Genomic DNA, 18,930 nt, shown 5'->3' on the forward strand with positions numbered 1-18,930 from the left:
TGTTTGTGGGAGGAGAGATATTCATGTTGAATTACCTTTGCGAGCTATGCGGATGCAGTTTATTCTGGATTCCTGAAAGAGAAAGAAAGACATCAGAGGGGAGGGTGTGGCTTTGCATTCTGCATAAAAGAGATGCGATAAAAGAAAAGAGGATGACGTGAAATACTGAGCTGAGATACAGATGTATATATCACATTGAAAATATGGCCACAGACGATAAAAACACACACTCGGAATGAACATTAAAGCCTGATGTTACAGAGTAAACAGGTGAGGACCACATCTGGAACCGCAGAGTTGTCTCCTCTTTCTGCTGTTTCTCCCCTGACTAAATATTCATATGACTAAACATGAGTGGGTTGCACTACGCTTCCCTAAAAAAAAAATAGCATAATTTACTTTTTGACAGAGGCAAAGATGAACTATACAGGAAAAAAATATTCAGACAAAAAGGACAAAACGCCTCAGAGTTAAAAGTCCTATTGATGACGAGATTACAAAGAGTTTCAAATCTGAGTTGTGGTGAAATGTTTGAGAAGGAGATCAGATATTCCTGCTGAAGGAGAAAATATGAGAGTTGAAAGGGAGAGAGCATAATTAAGAGGAGGGATTCAGACCAGTGCACGACTATGAAAAGGAATTAATTTTATTCAAATTTCACTGATGACATCTCAGTATTATGAAAAGGACCTTTGTCAGACAGCACTAATGAGATCCAAGACTGTAATCTAATTCCATCCTGCCACCACTTGGAGGACATGCATTATCAAATTAAGATTTACAGATGCTAATTCAGGCATTATGGGGCAATTATGCAAATATCCACATTCAGAAATGAGCAAAGAGCACTTTCCTCAAACTCCAGTTAAATAGCTTTTTGCTTTTTTAAATTGAAAATCCATTTCACACTGACAGACACTTAAACAAGTTCTTAACATGATGGTTGGATCTAAAAATACAGACCCAGGTAATACACAAACATGTTGTTTGTCAGACAGACTGTCATTATATTTTCACAAACAAACCGCCAGGAATCATAATATATTTTTTCTACTAATAAATGCTGTTTGTTGTCCTCTTTTATTTTTGTGCCTGTAATGTGAGTTATCAGAAAGAAACTCTATTGACAGTACAGCCTGCTAAAATCCAATGTAACAATTGTCAGTACATTGCCTTTTCATTTAATAACTATTCTTTTTAGATTTTTTCAGTTCAGTGGTGGAAAGTCAGAAAGTTTAAAAAAAATCAAATTTTGAATGTAAGACACACGCATACGTATCTATATATGTATATTCCTGATACGTTCTTTATTCCGTCCTTATTAACTCACAATTTTGTGTAATGCATTGTAACATCACGCTCAGCAATGCCAACATGCTATGCAGGTATAATCCACACCATGCTGACCCTTATTCTACCATGCCAACATATCATAGTTAGACATTTGGTCATAAGCCAAAATATTGGACAAATGAAAAATTGGACTTGATGAAGGTGCTTCGTGAAAAGTTTAGGGATCCCCCGAAACAAGCTGAAGTAAAAAGGCTAAAAACTGAATTCTCAAATCCCGGTTGAATATGTTTTTTTAAATCTAGATGTATAAACCGCATGAACAATGACCCTCTATTCTGTTATATTGTGGCAAATATTCTTGTTGTGATACACTTTGAAAGCAGTACTTCAAGTCAAGAAGTAGTATTGCTACTTGCATGACTTTAAGGTTCTCTATTATATATTCTGAACCTTAATACAGCAGAAAATAACTATTGGCTATGTAACATTATAGTGGAGAAATGTCTACCCGAGCAGAGAATGAAATCGCTCTCCCTCTGTGTGTGTTGTTATCCGAATTTCTCTGTGCTTTGCCGGCCACACGTGCCTTATAGTGCACGTGAGAGCGCCCCACTGGCTAGGTCATGGCTGCTGCTCTGCGCTGCAATCATACTGTACAGCGGTTACAGCTGATAATGCCGTCTCGACCCAATGGGTCTGTGTGAAAATGTAGAAGCCACCGTCCGGTTCCCCCACATTTATCACTGTTAGCTCTCTCAGCGCTGTTGCTGTTGTTCGCATTGTTACTGCCGTTAGCACAGTTAGCGGCAAGCCAGCGGCTCAGCTGTCGCCATGTTGAGAGCCGTGCGGAGGCAATCGATCAGCTCTGAATTTTGTATTGAGCCTTGAGCAATTTGATTAATTAATAATAATGAATCAAATTGCTTTAATTTTTACTGTACGTGACTATGAGCCTGACTCATTTATAGGAAACATTATCCATCCAAAAAAGAAAATCTGATTCATCTGAACCTGCCTCTTTTGTCGAGACGGCATTTGAAACCTTACATTCAATCATTGCTTGCTTTGGCAAATTAAGAAAGAGCACATTTTTACTTATATTTACTCTGATGGTAAGACATTTGTTGTGACGGATAGACGCAAATCTCTGAAGCGTGCACATTTGAGTCGTTGTGTGCCAGCTCAGCAGAAGAGCTAATAGGCCAGCTCCAGATTGTGGGACACACATCACACGTGTGGCCGTGCTGTGCCCGTCACGCTAGAGGCGCTGGTGGTTCCTGGCAGCTCTAAATACAAAACTCAAATACCAACATGCAACACGGGGCTCTACGGCACACACTCAAGGTTTTCCAGTGTGTGTGTGTGTGCTTGTGCGTGTGAAGTTGGGAGATGTAAGTGTAAATGTTATAAATGACTATGATGTGACCTGCAAAGCTACCGTGTATCCACAGTATTTCAAGTACCTCTTTAGATGAATCCATCAAAGCAATTAGAGAGGCTTGACAGTCACTCTCCAGATAATTAGCATGGGTAAATGCCAAATATTATGGGCCCCATATACTGTTCAAACTATTCCCACAGCTGTCACAGTTGTCGCGGATTAGAGGCAATGTTGTTTCACACAAACACATTCCAGAAAAAAAAAACACACTTTGATTTAATGCACTAAATAATTAAATACAGAGGCTGACAATTTATATTTTCATAAGGTGTTCAGGGTGCAAATACCATAAATGCCAAAATGCCAAACATGACAACTTTATCACCACTTCCATATGTAGAAGCCCTTATCTGCAATTGTTTTATCCAAGTAAATATGTGACGGCTTTCAATGCCAGCTACCCTTTCAGTTCAAGAGCAGGTGCCAGTCTTTTTCCCCTTTTTCCACAATGAGTGAGCATAAGGTAATTATGTTTTCATCTACTGAATAAAATCCCCAAACCACTATAATAAAAACTCCACAGTACATAAATATGCTAAATGTATTCATGCTCCTTTCATTTAGAATGCTAAAATTCTCTCTTTATGGCCTACATTTTTGTGACAGAGTGAGCACAGTGTTAACATGTAAAAGGCCTGAAATACATAATTGCACACAGAGGATAAGCAGGAATACAAAACACAAAGGAAGACACAAAATAGCACAAAACACATTACGCAATTATAGCATTCCAGTCCATACAGGCTGCTCGAGTCAAACCGTAACATCTGCTTTGTGGTTTTAATAGACTCTCTCATTAACACTTGTAAATAAATCTGTAGTGTTAATAATATCATTAACAGCCAAGAAAAAGGCATCGGTGTCATAACGTATAAATTTGTTGGTCTGTTAGTTTAATTGCTGTTATGTTATGTTATGCTCTTTTATGATATCTTGATTTATGTAATTAGCACTTTTTCATGTGTCAGTTCATGTTGCCATAGCAGTGCTGCAACATATCCTCTATGCCCTGCTGTTGATTGGTTATATGCCTAGCAACTAGCTGCCCCTCAGCAGTGCTGAACTGATTGAATTGAGCTAAATCCCAAGCTTTTTAGCTGACATCCCAAGTAAATAAAAACGTCACACCCACAACAAATACTTTGCATTAACAGAGGTGTGATGTCTGAAACACTGACCCTACAATAAAGCAGCATCTACATTTAGTCATTTTTTGACTAAAACATTTTGTGCAGCCATGAAAATTGAGTTCCTTCCCTCCCAGCACTATGTTGCTCCTTCAAAAGGAATGGTTTCAGTACTGTAGTACCACCGCATGGACTGATGGCCAGATTTCTGTGACTGTTACTGTATTTTCAGGTCGAAGGCAGCAGTGTTTGAAAGAGTGGGGACAGTGTTGGCTGTGTGGTTTGGCACTGTGCTTCCACTCATTGTGGGTCATGGATGCTGGCCTCCTGCCAGGCAAAACAAAACCTAATCCCATCCGCCGGTAAAGCCAGGCCTCCCCTATCTAATCCCATGCTTAGTAGCCTAGTTGTGTGAAGTGCTCACACTGCACTACTTCCGTGTGTTTCTCCACTGGGTTGGAAAAAGATCCTACTGGTGTCGATGGGACTTTAACCACCGACAGGACTCGAAAAGTCACACAGACCAGTAACGCAGCTTGCATGTATTTATTCCCAGATGATGATCACACAAGGCTTCATTACCTACGGCAACAGCTCTCAGCTCAGTCTGTGAAGATTAAAGCAGCAGCTTTCTACCTCTGATCATCTGCACCTGTGACCAATTATCTTTAAGTAATTGCCTCACCCAGGTAGCAGCTCTTCCTGTAATGGAATTTGGAAAGGTAATGTGGCGTCCTCTGGGTACGACTTGAGACTGGAGGGCTTTGTGTGCACAAGAGTGTTGAATTGGAATGAAACAACAAACAGCAAAACTTTGTAAAATAACACACTGCTTCTCAACTAACAAGGTCTTCCACCAGGATTCACAACGTTTCTGTTGTTTGGACACAAACCCTGAAATGTAAAAGATGTAAGCCAGGCATACCTCGGTCTAAAAACACTGAACTGATTAGGTACATAAAGAAAGAGACGAATAGATAAGGACATTAATGAAAGGGCCATTGAACAAAGGACACGAGGCAACAACAAAAGGACAAAAAAGAAAGGAATAGGATCGAATAGGAAAAGCACAGTGAAGTGAAGTGAAGTGAGTAGTTGACTGATTAATTCCAGCTAATCACAGCTTTGCTAGCTGTAAGTAATTGCAAATAATTCCCTGTTACACCGCCAGCTCAATATGTTTTCATCCAACAACCCCATTCATGGAACAAATACTCGTTCAAGGGTTGTGAGCCCAGACAATGCCAACTGTCCTACAGACACAACCATAGCATTAGTAAATACAGATACTCATTAGCAACACTCCTCATTATTCTGAACACTACTGTCTACATGAAGTGTTGCCAGATCATCCGCACTACTGGTGGGTGTTAACAGTCACTCACCCCTCTGAAGTTGCTCATAGCCTGGAAGTAGACAAGGTAGCTTTTGCGTGGGTCCAAAGGGCTGTTCCAGTAGCCGTTGTAAGTGTGATTGTCTCCCACAGTGAAGGGACTGGCCTCTGGGAGGCTGCTGGGTGGCAGCTCGGCTGTGTAGTAGTGTGGTGTGCCCCGGGCCTGCGCCTCACCGTGGGACATGGGCAATGGGAAACACTCCTGAAGCCCCAACTCTCTCTTTACTTTCTTCACTGTTTCCTCTTCAATCACCACCTGGTATGTACTGGACACAGAGTGGATGTGCGCCGTAAGTAAGCCATGTTTAGCATTTAAAAAAAAAAGATCTAATATGTACATTTTAGATGATTTTCTCACCTGACAGGTGCCCCTCTGCCTTGGGCGGGGCGCAACAGGACAGTAATGGTGCTCTCTGTCTCGCTCAGGGGGGACGGCATGTCTCCGTAATCAAACGTCGGAGCTGAGGACACAGAAACGAACATATTGGCTTATCCAGTGTTTCGTTTAGTCTACCTTAATACATGTTTAACATACGCCTCTGCTTCCTCATAAACATGTTCAGCCCCTCAATATTTTGTGAAACTGAAAGACCTCTTAAAATACCCATATCCTCATATCGAGTACACCGTCTGAATTTCCCTTCTAGTCCAATTAAGCCTTATGTGTGCGACGATAACTTGACCGGGTTTCTCATTTGAAAGGTTTTGGCCAAAGTCGTGCGCCTGATATGTGGTGGCACATTTCTTTAATATCCAAGTCAATTAGTGAGGGAAAGGAGAGCAAACTATTCATGAGGAATCAATGATTATCTTATTAAAAAGCGGTTTGCTCACACCGGAGCAGAGAAGAGCTGACATCAATTAAGGTGAGGCATTAAGGGAAACTCAATGTGCATTTGTTGACATTAAAGGTCTATTGAGGTTTGTAAAACTAAAAGAGGGTTTGATGCCTGCTGCCAGATAATGTTGGTTTGAAGGATGGTTGTGTATCAGCCACAGCGCCGCTCACGTCTTCGTGTGTATGTGCGAATGAGGAAATGTGTGTAGTTGGATACTCTGCGGTGGGTATTGCTTGAAGATGCTGACAGTAGTAGCTGTTGAAAGGTGTTCAGTGTTTGCTAGCTGTCAGTGCCGATGTGAGAGACACTCAGTGTAAGTGAATGCTCTGCACCGTGGGCCAGTGGGGGAGGTTGAGGGTGATCTGCAAAGACTTTCAGACTGTATCTGCGGTCTGGCTTTGTGCTGCCGTTCTGTCTGACATGCAGCCAGTAAGCAGTGATTGTGCTCTAAATCTATAATTAAACTAACCGGGGCCCTTTGTAAAGAGATGGGACAGAAGGAGTGAATAAATGTGCGAGCGAGAAAGGCTGGGAGTGGCTGTGCTGTGCGTTCCTAAGGGGTGTAATCCCATCCCTTAACAAGCACAAATGTGTCATTAAGAGGAAATAGAAACACCAATGCTGGTTTTCTATCACCAGTAATAAGCTCCGAGACTCTCGGAAGTGACACTCTGGTTCCGAGAATGTACTGCATCTTCCTTTATGCATAATATACAGCAGTGTCCCCCCTCTGCTTCCTACGAGTTAATTTATGTCTTGAGGACTGGGAGATGACAGCGTGTCAGTAGTTTGGGGAGGCAATGGAAAATAGCTCTTACACTCTGGGAGCAGTAGTTTTGCCTCTGTGAGAGAAGAAAGACTCGTAGGTCAAAAGAGAGAAAAACTTGGATCGTAATTACAGCACACAGTGGGTGAAGTCTGGTGATGTACCTGCAAGGTGCATCAGTGATAGGTGGTGATGGCACAGACGCTATAAGGAGAGGATGCCTTTTTCCATTTCTATTTTACAACCTTACGGCAGCTTTCACACTCCCTCGCAAGCACACATGCTCGGCTTATACCTGAGATGTTAGTGGTGATTTCAGTGAGGGCGGTCTGCCCAAAGCCCTTGACTGTGCGGGCTCGAACTGAGATGAGGTAAGTTGTTCCCGGGTGGAGGTTGGAGAACATGTGGTAGGTCTCATTCTTCAACTTGGACACAGTTCTTCTCGGCCCCGGGACGTTGATGCCTGGATCAGACGACTCAATGCTCTGGTAACTTATCTGTTGAAAACAAGATGGTCTCAAGGTAACATCATAAAAAGCAGAGTCACCCTAGCACTGACTTTAAGCCTCATTATAGTAGCTGCTGACAAATTTCAAGTGATAGATTCATACTGATCTGCAGAGGTCATTAACTCAAACAGCTCCGTCATAAAAAGTAATTTGACTGTTTGATTGATACGATTCACCTCACTCAGAAATGAATTTGCTTCTCTAAATCAATTGCTAATTGCTCGTGTGTCTTCTATAGTTTTATATGAATACTGTAGGACTTGATTGGCATTGGCACTGTTCAGTCAAAGTCATACAAGCAACCTGGAGTTTTTCAAAAAGTGTTGTGAGTGGTAAATGATTCTCCGACTGAGTAACGCATGTTGAAGGCCATGGACCAGCGCCGTCACGCAGTAAAAAAGTGAATTCAAGTGTTTGAATCAAAAGCGCTGAGTTTATGAGTTTAATTAACTCTTTAATTAAAACTCAAGAATTGCTGTTCATGAGTGTCCTTTAAAAGCTAAATATTCTCTAAAGTGTTTCCTCAAGAGGTGATTGGCCTTGCCTCCACAGTACTCCCATGAGAATTTCCACTTACACTCTGAAATAGTGGCGAGCTAAGTGAGACGACCTTACTGCAATCAGACAAGGGTGAACATATTAGGATATACAATACATTAGGGCTGGGATAGATCCACTTTATTCAAGGAATGAACACACAGTCACTGCTCATATGCATGTAGTACACACACACACACACACACACACACTGAAGATGCCACTCAAGCCAAGCTCAAGTCTTTGCTGATTATCATAGAAGAGCTTAATGCTTACTCATGCCTCCTTAGTGTGGAGTTAGAATTAGGAGCCACCCAGTGACTAAACACAGAGAGACCGCTGTGCTTCCTCTACAAAGGCAGTCATAAAAGATGCCTGACTGCGCACGGAGCAGTGAGCAGGGCTTGCAAAACAGCATGGCGGCCGATGGGCTCAGGCAGAGTGGTCAATGGTTTATACTGAGAGAAATGAAGAAGTTATTTTTAGAGTTCTACATTAGTTCATGAAGTTCAACACACTCAGAGATCCTGAGTGCATTCTCCACTTTATATGTCAAACCACAAATCCTATTTAATAATATCCTTGAGGCGACGTTGCAAGTGAGTCCAAGGAAAGAAGGCTTGAGGATAGGTAAGCAGGCCCACTGATGGCTCACCGCAGACAGAAAACAAATCCAAAATCCAAAATCATTATCTGGCGAAACATAAGGCCTGACGGGGCGGGGCTCTGTTTTAATGGCACAAGACCAGTGTTAAGTGATGGGGCTTGGCCATGTGCACAAGGACAGGTAGAGCGAATCCGAGTAACGCTGCTATTTTTCCATTTTTCCACTGTGCACTAAATGGTTGGGTGAGGGAGAATACAAAGTAGAGCAGAGTGGTTTGGTGATTAAGCAGGTCTAAACTGTGCCAATTGCAGTGGCAGTTGAAGAAAATGGCTCTCCAAATAGAGAGGACTTTTGCACTGGGCACAAAAATACCAAAGGAAACGCCACATTTCAGTTACACGAGCATGCTAATATTTTAGAATGTTGATTGAGATTAAAACAATTAATGTGACTGGACGTCCTGTCTATGTGCAGTTTGAGTATTTAAAATGTCATAACAACACTTATGCACCTATAGCTGCTGAAAATCAAAAATACTCTAGTTGACCAAACATTCTGACCACAATGTCAATTTAGTAGCTCTTCTGGAGCTTTCTATCATATCACGCATCTTCCTCAGCAGTTTGCCCAGTTGACATGGAATTGCAGATGGTCAAATTTAAAGTTGTCTGTGCACTTAATGGACTTTTCATCAATGATTTGGATGAATATTAATTTTAATTGAAAAATAGATATTTGAACCCCTAGAGTTTAGGTGTTTGCCAAAGCTTTCAAAAAAACGCTATAGCTGTTCCAAAAGCAAAAAAACACAGGAGCAAAAGTTTAAGGAATGGATTAAAAGGTGCGTTAGTGTGTTTATCCGCTTTAACTGAAAATGCAACGCCAGTGCTAATGCATGTCCGGCTAACTTACCTACAGATAAAGGGAGAGGGTTAGCATTAGCTGACTACATTGTGTGGGGTAACAGGTTACGTAAAGAAATACAAATCCTGGATGCAACTGGTGTATATCAACGCACATTAGCGGATCTGTACTGCGTGTTAGTGGATTGGGGGAAACTTAACAGCCCAGTAATGCTAGCCCCAGACAAACTCCTTATCAAAGATCGCGTTTAGTCGTCATCCTTAAGGCCTTTCCTTTAGGAACGCTAAAAAGGAAAAATACTGTTTAAATAAACAGTTAAGCATAAATTTAAACATCTGCCTTGCTCGTCCAAGTAAGTCAACTAAAGTAACAATCACGCTAACCATGCGATCAATCTTTAAAGTGACAAGACAGACGGTGTCTCTCTGAGCTCACCTCATATTGGGTGAGTAGGCCATTGGGCTCGACGGGCTCCTCCCACTTCAGGAAGATCATGTCATCCAGCGGGGTAAAGGTGAGCGACTCTGGCGCTATGCCTCCGGGAACTACAAGAAATTGACAGAACAAACATTTGCCGGGGAAATTGAAGTGCTAATCCCACAGTGAGCTTCTCCTGTCAATATCACAGAAGTGAATGTCACAGTGGCTCAGAACAATGCACCACATGAGACACTCAGACGAGTGAGCAGCAGGCACAGCACATCAGATAAGGACACAGTTAATTTATGAACTGCATCAATTATGTAACCACAACGCAGACAAGAGAAATAAACTCTAAGATGGATACTATCGTTTTATATTAGTCTTCAGTTGAAATATATTGATCAATATGTCAGACACTTGCTGGTACACTTATTTCTGAATGGCAGTGAGAGGACTGTCAATGCGTGAACATTCAACATTAAACTGTGTTTTTTTGGGCCATTCAGTGGCAGCCCCAGTCCCCACGGTCTGTGTGAGCGCTGTACAGAGAAAGACTTATGTGAGATTCAGGCCTGAGGCTAAAGCAAGATCCAAACAGCTGAGTCAACTGTTATTCTTTGAATTGAGTTAGTCTAGAGGACAGAGTTGCTTATTAAGCCTTTTGGAAGAAGCGTTCACAATTGACATGTATTGTATGTATATATGTATATATAATACAGTATATACTATATATATATATATCTATATATATATGTATATTCAATCACTTCAGGAAAAAAAATCTTTCTATTGCTTTTTAATTTTCTCTTGATCTTTTTCTATCTTTCCCCGTACTGTATAGATCTTTTTCTAAAAACCTTGTTTGTTTCGATTTTTTTTCACGGTAGAATTGATTCCTCCCTCAACTGCCATGCAGACGATGTGCTGCGGCACAAAGGAATAATAGGAGATAAGAAATAAGCACAAAATCCTATCTCAGGGTTGCCAGCGACTCAGATATAATGTTTTCTCGGTTATGTTATTTTCGTCTAAAAATGAAATGGATCTTATGTAATGCTGATTCCGCCTCAGTCAGATGGTCACACTCTCTGTATTGTGTTTAAGGAATGCATAGGAGCTGTTGTTAACGTTTAGCAATATCTAGCAAATTTACCACATCATATATGAATTTGTATGGTTTACCCTCATATCGTGCACTTAATTAATGTCGGAAAAACATCGTAAAATCTCAAAAGCAACCATCACAGCATAAATGTGACAGTAAGGTTCTGGTTGTGGTCAGTCTCAGGTCAGGATAGTCTCCTGTCTGACATTTGCTATATGAATAGTTAAACAATTTGAGGGAATCTGCTATATTTTAGACATCGCACTCCTCCAAGGCAGCTGTCTAAATAGTAACATGTAGTAATGTCATTTTGGAGGATGCAGGATGGTGCTGTTGAACTGTATACTGTGGGCGGCTGTGGCTAAGTGGGGAGCAGAGGATCGGCGGTTCGATCCCCTAGTCGATTCCGCTAGTCGATGTGTCCTTGAGCAAGACACTTAACTCCAAAATTGCTCCCGTAGCTGTGCCTAAGATGTGTGAATGAGTTAGTCTGATAAGCAGGTGGCAACTTAGCCCCCGTCTATCAGCGGGTGAATGAAGACAAGTAGTGTGAAAGTGCTTTGAGTGATCGGAAAGACTAGAAAAGCACTATACAAGTACAGTTCATTTACCATTTATTGCATTATAATGACTGACTGTGTTTCTTTAATTTTGTCAACCCCAATAATATCAATGAGGAGAGGCTAAATTAGAGAAAAGATGTAAGTAGGATTGGTTGCAATATGTTGTTGCATTAGACTGCATTCATGTTAGCTTGGTGTGCCTACTGACTGTATATTAATGTTAAAGGTAATCAATTCTCTTAAAACCTTTACCATGTTGTAATGACACTTTTCATCTTTCGTTTTCCTGGCCTCTGCTTCCACACTATCTATTCTGTAACCTCCCCAGGAGACTTACTGTCCTCCTCGGTCTGGAAGGTGACCTCTCTGCCCTCTTTCTTCCCCTCAGGGTTGGCCAGTGACAGACGGACATGGATGCCGTGGTAGGGTGGCAGATCACGCAGTGCGAAGCGTGACGCATTGTGTTCCACTGCCATGCACTCGCGCACAGTGGTGTTGTGGCCTCCGCCGCCTCCCGCCGTGGTGTAGCGGTAGCACAGGGACACTGAGTAGGTGTGGCAGCGTGTCAGGTTGAACGCCAAATTCTCCCACTGCAGGGACAACTGCCTGGACTGGATATCTGTGGCTGCGAGGCCTCGCAATGCTCGCGTAGGCTCTGGGAGGGAGGAAGATTGAAGAAGAGAAAAAGAAAATTGAGCAATAAAGAAAGTGGAGACAAAAACAAGAAACGACATTAGGGAAGTCCTGAAGGCACAATACTGAATTCTGGAAAATTAAACCACAGGTGACTTAATTTTATTGTGAAATATTTGATTTCCCAGCATACGACACTGTCACTGATCCCAGGACTACCCGAGCAGTCTTTCACTTGTTTCCCTCCTAGATGCGGCCATATTGCCCCGCCACAACATGGAGGTTGACCTGTTGACACACCCACATCCCCCATGACAGAGCGGGAACTTGTGCCAATTGTACTAATTAATTGGACAGGCTGTGGGTTGCTGTCGCACTCCCACCAGTCCCCGCCTCTGTGTCGCTAAGCAAATTGACTATCCAGTAGTTATACTTCCTTACCCTGAGGTTTAATCCACACACAACAAAATTCCAGTGCTTTACAAGGGCACTCACTTCCGCTGGTCACTTTTACTTCTGGGTCATTGCGACGGCCAGATGTATTTTTAGAAAGTACCAAGTTAATTCTGGTCACTGCCGGGTTAACCCTGACTTTCTCTGACTAAAAGAACAACAGCCCTGTCTTTGATATCTCCCTCAAATGTAATGGCTAGCTGAAAGATAAAGAGAGCTTCTATACACAGAAGCACAGACCAGCCAGTGTTCAGGAGGATGTCCGAAAACTGAAGAGAGGCTGAGTTAAGCCAAGGACATCCTCAGTATCAATGGGGGCATTTATCAGTGGCCATTATAAACACAGTCAATTCCTTTTTGTCAAGCAATATGCAACCTAATGTATTGTATTGCTTCATTCTTTTAATAGGGCACGTTGAGTAATGGGCCAGGGAGGCAGGGAATGACAGCAGAGATATGGGGTACAGGAAGAGATCATTGGAGTTTGAGGTTACTGGCCAAGGTCTTCATTCCCGTACTGACTCGTGCACTCAGTGGGATTCTCACTGCAGCACAGATTAGTGCAAGGAACTTAAATAAGGCAGCTAATGCATCACTTAGCAGGAGCTAATGCACTAAAACAAGAATTATCTCAGAAAATGGATTTTAAAGTAGCTGTGCAAGGACACATAGATATGCTGTATGTGTTGTGTTAAATAATGATTAAGTCCAGTCTCTTTATCTTTTTTGTATCTCTTTTCATCTTCTATTTCTCTCTCTCATCAACAGACAAACATGTACATGCTACAGTAACATAAGATACAACAGCCCTATGCCAAGATTCTTAAGCACTTATTACTGCCTATGGTTGAGCAATTCTTTTAAAATGACATTTTATGAGATTTCCAATCTATACTGATGGTTTCTGCAGTCTCCAGCTTTCTCTTTTAATTTGCTGTCTGGCAGTAGGCCGTCTAGGCGTAAATATGACCATTGCATTGATCAGAACCTCATCCAGACTAATGTGACGGCAGATAAATGGGTGGGCACAGCAATCGCAAAGTAGTATACTGCGGCCAGCAAGAAATGTTAATGTTCCATTGTTCAGTGTGGCTGAGGATTGTCTTAATGGTGCAATTGATAGTCTGCACAGTCTGAGAGCTAAATAAAGAGAAGCATTTAACTGCTGAGTTGATGAAAGCACCGCCAAAGACGCCACAGTGTGCTCATTGTGGCTTTTCTCAAAGTGGACATTTGTGCCAGCCCCTTCCCTTTGCTTCGTCCTATCCGTGTGTGTGCCACGGGCACCCATTCTCTGGCACCCTGTGGCGCGAAAACTGCAGCCACCCCAACATGGCCAAAGCCCAGAGCACCATGTTGATCCTTGGAGATTGGAAGTTAGAGTAGATGTGACAGGTTCTGGTTTATTATCTCCCCTAAAACTGTGAGATGGGATAGCAGCAGGACAGAGCAGAGTTGCCTTATATTGCATGCATCGGTGGAGAGCATCTGCACTGACTGCGTCAGACGGGAAAACCCAAATTGATACAGACATGCACGCCTTTACCCATGTGCGAGCAAAAACACAAGCACACACAAATCCAAGCACCCCAGATGCAAACATACAGGGAATTTTGGCTGAGAAATGGAAAACATGATGGATGACATGCCAAGAAAGGCAAAGCACTTGTGTTCCTAATGTGTCTAATTTTAGTCAGGCTCCAGTGTTGGCTCCCTCTAACAGACCAAGAGCATCATGGGCAGGGGCTTTCCAGAAGGTTCAGTGACCCAGCAGCAGGTTGAAGCCCATTAACGTAGTTCGGGTACCACCTGCAGTACAAATGCCCGGCTCTCCTCTGTGATTTACTTGAGGGGCTTCAAGCTGTGCTAATGCACCGTGCTGATAATCACAGCAATGGCTCATCAAGCACACCTGGATGGCCATCAGAGCCAGGCAGAGACCGTGTTCACATTCACGGTCATTAGTTTTACAGCAGCCGCACGAGGACAGTTCGACTCCGCGAAGTTGTTTATGCGTACGCCGGCTAGCCAACATGTTTGGGGAAGGATAGAAGTATTCAGCATGACCATAGAAGAGTGAGATTAGTCACGGTGGCGGGACACAGCTCCTGGAGAGGAGATTCACTTCCCTCCTAAATACAGCGAAGGTTCCAAAATCCCCTTCTGTTCGCTGGATAATTACCACCTCCCTGAAATCACCGCAGCACCCCCACCATCTATTTTCTCCTCCTTAAACCTAATCAGGCCAACAGCAAGGTTGGACGATTAGGATTCAGCTGTAGTATGTGGGGTCAGTAGGGATAGCGGAGACCAGATGGTTTGGAGGTTGACCGGGGGGAGCTCTGTTGTCTCCTGCAGGGTCAAGCAGGTGAGATCCACCAGGTGGAAGAGGTTTACAGGGTTGCAGCTTACTGTACAGTGTACAACACATAACTTAATAACACATTAATACGCCCAGGTAAGGGCTGTGAACACGGAAAGAAAGACTACAAGACAGAACGATTAGCAAAATTAATTTCACCTATACTGCCTCTGTGTTGAACTAGTACTGCATCTAAATGCCCTGTTTAACAGCTCAGCAAACAGCAGTATCACTTATCCCGCACATGGTTGAACAAGCTAATGTCACAGTGGTTGAAATGTAAATACATCATTAAAAGGTTGAGTTTAGCGACTTTCACAAACACCGACACCAGCAACTGAAAGCAATTTCCGTACGCCGTGAATCTCCTCTCGCTTCACCTCTCGCACATTCACTCTCTTCATTTTTACTGTTTCACTCTCTCACTTTGAAAAACCACCTCTCTCTCTCCCCCACACATACTCCCACACCGCAGCCTTCCCTCCACTCTTACTCCTCTTGCCATCGACTTTTTCCACTCTTTTTTTTTTTTTTATTGTGAATTTTCTGTGTCTCTTGGGTTGGGGCGGGGTGTGCAGGGATTGGGGAGGGAGCGCTGTGAGCTCACTCACGGTGCCCTGATGAATGGGGGGTGTCTTTGGCTGTTGAGAGAGGAGAGTAGCTTTAATATGTCATTGGAGAGGGGGCCAGGGAGCCTCTACTGAAGCAGTGTAGGGAGATATGTGAGGGATGGTGTGTGGCAGGAAGAGACCGTTGGGCATAGAAAAGAGTGATGACCATGGAAGACTCAAATCCACAGACTGCCTTTGGGCAACACAAAGCTCTTCATTTTGTGTGCCTGTGAGCACTGCGCACGCACTGCAGATGCAGGCAGCGGTAATGACTGTGTGCATCTGCATCAACACAGTACTCTTTGTGCTATATATATGTGTACATTTTAAAGTAAGCATGGGAGTGGCTTGCCGGTATCCCACTCATCTCCCTGGGTGTTCTGTGTCTGCACACTGTCAGATGATAGGGGTGCACAGATGAGAGCAGAATGCAAAATGTTGAAGAAATAAAAACCCTGATAGGAGGAAAACCTTCACTCGAGTGATAGGTGAGAATGAAAAACGGATTTATTTAAATCTGCATCTGGAACGTTGCTGTTTCTTTTAGTATAAGAGGAAGCAGGAAGCAAGATCATAGAGCTGAAACAATTTGTCTATTATATAATTAGCTTATAAGAAACCTGGTTCCAGGTTGTCAGATGGGAGGATGTGTTGCTTTTCTTTTTCATATATGACAGTAAGCTAAATATCCTGTTTGCATAAAACAAAAAATTTGAAATCACGTTGGGCTTTTGGAATTTATAATTTTCAACACTTTCTGACATTGATAGACACAATATGAATTGATTAATATAGCACATAACCTGCAAATTAATGAATAGAATCCTTAGTTTAGGCCCTACAAACCTATTATGAATATGTGAAGTTGTACAGGTATATTGGCCAAAGTCATGTGTCCCTTGCATTGTTTATTTTAAAACACTTAGTATGTGTGTTTACTGTGATTGATATGTTTCCACCTACGTCACCTACACATTTTGTCCATTTCTTTCTTGTCCATTTATTGTTCGTGCCAAAAATGTCTATCCTCTTCAGTAGATATCAAAGAAGCCTGCTTTAGGCTAGTCACTGTAGTCAGTCAGCTGTTATCTTTTAAATAACAGTCAAACCAATATCGCAGTGCTGGCAGCAAAAAAAGTCTTCCTCTCAGTCTCCTCAGCTCCAGAGTTCAGAGAACACCAGTGATAGCAAATGTGTCTTTTCTTAAGAGATAAGTATATGCAGCGACCGAGTCACAACTTGTCTATCAGCTCCTCTCTGATTGAATTTTAGCAGATTATCGTGACCGATACAGCCCCGTAATGTAAGACTCTCTGAAGTTTCAGGGTGTTGCTGTTGGGCATTGGTACTTTGAGCTGTGGACTTATCATGGAATCAATTAATTAAGTGCAAAGAAGACACATTTATCAGTATTATTTTAATCTAGATTAAATCTATAAGCCTGTGCAATTTAGAAAATCACAGAGCAGCATCCTGGTACAGGTTGCATTGAAGACCCTGCTGCCCCGTGCTTGTGGTTTCTACCAAACAGCCAGGTGTTCAACACGCTGAATTCCCTTATCCGGAGCTCTGGGGGACTGCAGCACCTTAACAGTGCACACTGTAATTCCCCTAACCACTACACATTGCATAATGGGGTCCTTTCAGAGGATTGTCTCTGCCCCTATAACAAAAAAAAAAGCCTGTTTTCTCTGCAAACATGACAACATACTTTCATATTCAGATACAGCAAAACAAGTCATGCCATTGAAGAGATGGAAGTGTAAGTAAGTAAACAATACTCCATGATTCTGCTTAAAACAAATCCAGCAGCAGAAGCAGCTGACCAGCGAACAGCAGTTTGCAGTAGCAATAGTACTGACAAGAGTGGTCACAAGAGGATTAGAGGGATAAGAATGAAAACAAAATCATGTTTATTTATTTCTGATTTTTCCTTGTGAACTGAAATACGTTCACCTCTAAAAATCCTTGAACACTTACACCAACACCATAACCCACCGTGACAGCGTTAGGGCGGCCACACCCTGTCCAGTCGTACAGTGTGTTTCAAGCTCACCTGCACACTTGGTCCTGCTCACGAGAGGCGGTCCAGGTGGGCCAGTTCCTCCCTCTCCGGGCCGAGTCAACAGCACACTGATGTGGTACTCCGTGTCTGGATCCAGGTGCCACAGCTTATAGGTGACCATGTTGACTCCGTGCACCTCTGACCACGGAGACTGGCTGGCGCGGTACTCAATCTCCTTCCTGATAATGGGGCCATCTCCCAGGATAGAGTTGGTGTTGAGCTGGATGATTAGGTAAGTGGAGCCGGCGCGCAGCAGCTGGGGTGGCGCAATGGGGGATGGAGGTACTGTCGGAGGAAATAAAAAGCAGTGTTTTTCGTTCTTCCTGTTCAAAGACAAGTTTAAATCGTTAAAAAGCATTTGCTGGCGGGCGCGTAACACTACTCACAGTCAAGGGAGGTAAAGTTGTGGTATAAATTTCATTAATCAGTTGTTTGCAAACAGATTTCTCACTATGTTTAAAGCCTACTGAGTCTTAAATGAGTCCCCAGAGACCGCAGGATGTGAGCAGGTCAAACTGCGTCCAAATAGCTGATTAGTCATACCTATTAACGAGACATTCAGATCCTCATATAGATTTTTTTAGCAAAGTAGTGAGTGAAAAAACAGCTGTGCATGCAGTGAAGCAGTGCATTGAATGTGTATGATCTTTGTAGCTGGAGGATTAAGTGGTGTACATCTTTTTTTCTGACTGAGTGTTCAGTCCTCAGAGCTGGTAACCATGATGAAAGAGGAGACTCTGCATCACTGTCGGAAAAGATTGCCAAACCAAGGATTAATTCCAGAGCCCACCGGTCAAATGTCACTTACTGGCAGATCCAAGCCACTGAACAATTACACGGGCAACAGTGTGAGGGAGGGAAGGGAATGCAAAAGAAATGAGGACAAAGCATGAGAAAAGATCAGAGTTAGATCTGTAGCTGTGACTAATCCTTCATCCGGCAGTGGCGCCTCTGTCTTTTATGGCGCTCCTCTCTGTAAGCTTTCAACATTACTAGCCCCTCACCTCTACGCCAAGCTGCTTCCCTTTTCCTTGACTTAGCCTGCAGCACCTCATCTTAGGGCTGTCAATGACTGCATCCATAATGAAAGGCCGAATTTAGGCCTAAGGCTAAGCAGCCAATGGGGCCAAATGTAAGATACCTCACTCGTGTATTTTGTAAGTTCACAGCTCAGTTTTTTTTTCTCTGCATTTAGTTTGTTAATTTTACACTTTTCTCAGTATATTATTAGTTTTCCTTTTCATTGATTCCCTCTCTATACAGAGCTATAGAGTGCTGCAAGGATGACTTTTGATGGCCAACCAAGAAGTTAGCATCGCGGTAGTTCCCTCAACAAAAA

General features: G+C 42.8%; 1 protein-coding gene across 2 annotated transcripts in view; it reads right to left on the minus strand.

The window, feature by feature from the left end:
- The window catches only part of ptprub (protein tyrosine phosphatase receptor type Ub), a gene marked incomplete at its 5' end in the record, with an annotated part of 143,725 nt that overhangs the window by 32,895 nt on the left and 91,900 nt on the right, over window positions 1–18,930 (minus strand). For both annotated transcript variants that reach the window (XM_079164198.1, XM_079164199.1), the window contains 7 exons: window positions 36–72; window positions 5,247–5,520; window positions 5,613–5,715; window positions 7,155–7,356; window positions 9,812–9,921; window positions 11,805–12,122; window positions 17,583–17,876. In XM_079164198.1, coding sequence (XP_079020324.1) covers window positions 36–72; window positions 5,247–5,520; window positions 5,613–5,715; window positions 7,155–7,356; window positions 9,812–9,921; window positions 11,805–12,122; window positions 17,583–17,876 — 1,338 coding nt within the window. The remainder of the gene's footprint in view (window positions 1–35; window positions 73–5,246; window positions 5,521–5,612; window positions 5,716–7,154; window positions 7,357–9,811; window positions 9,922–11,804; window positions 12,123–17,582; window positions 17,877–18,930) is intronic.

This window comes from Pholis gunnellus (assembly GCF_910591455.1).
Source record: "Pholis gunnellus genome assembly, chromosome: 8".
NCBI classification, from domain to species: Eukaryota; Metazoa; Chordata; class Actinopteri; order Perciformes; family Pholidae; genus Pholis; species Pholis gunnellus.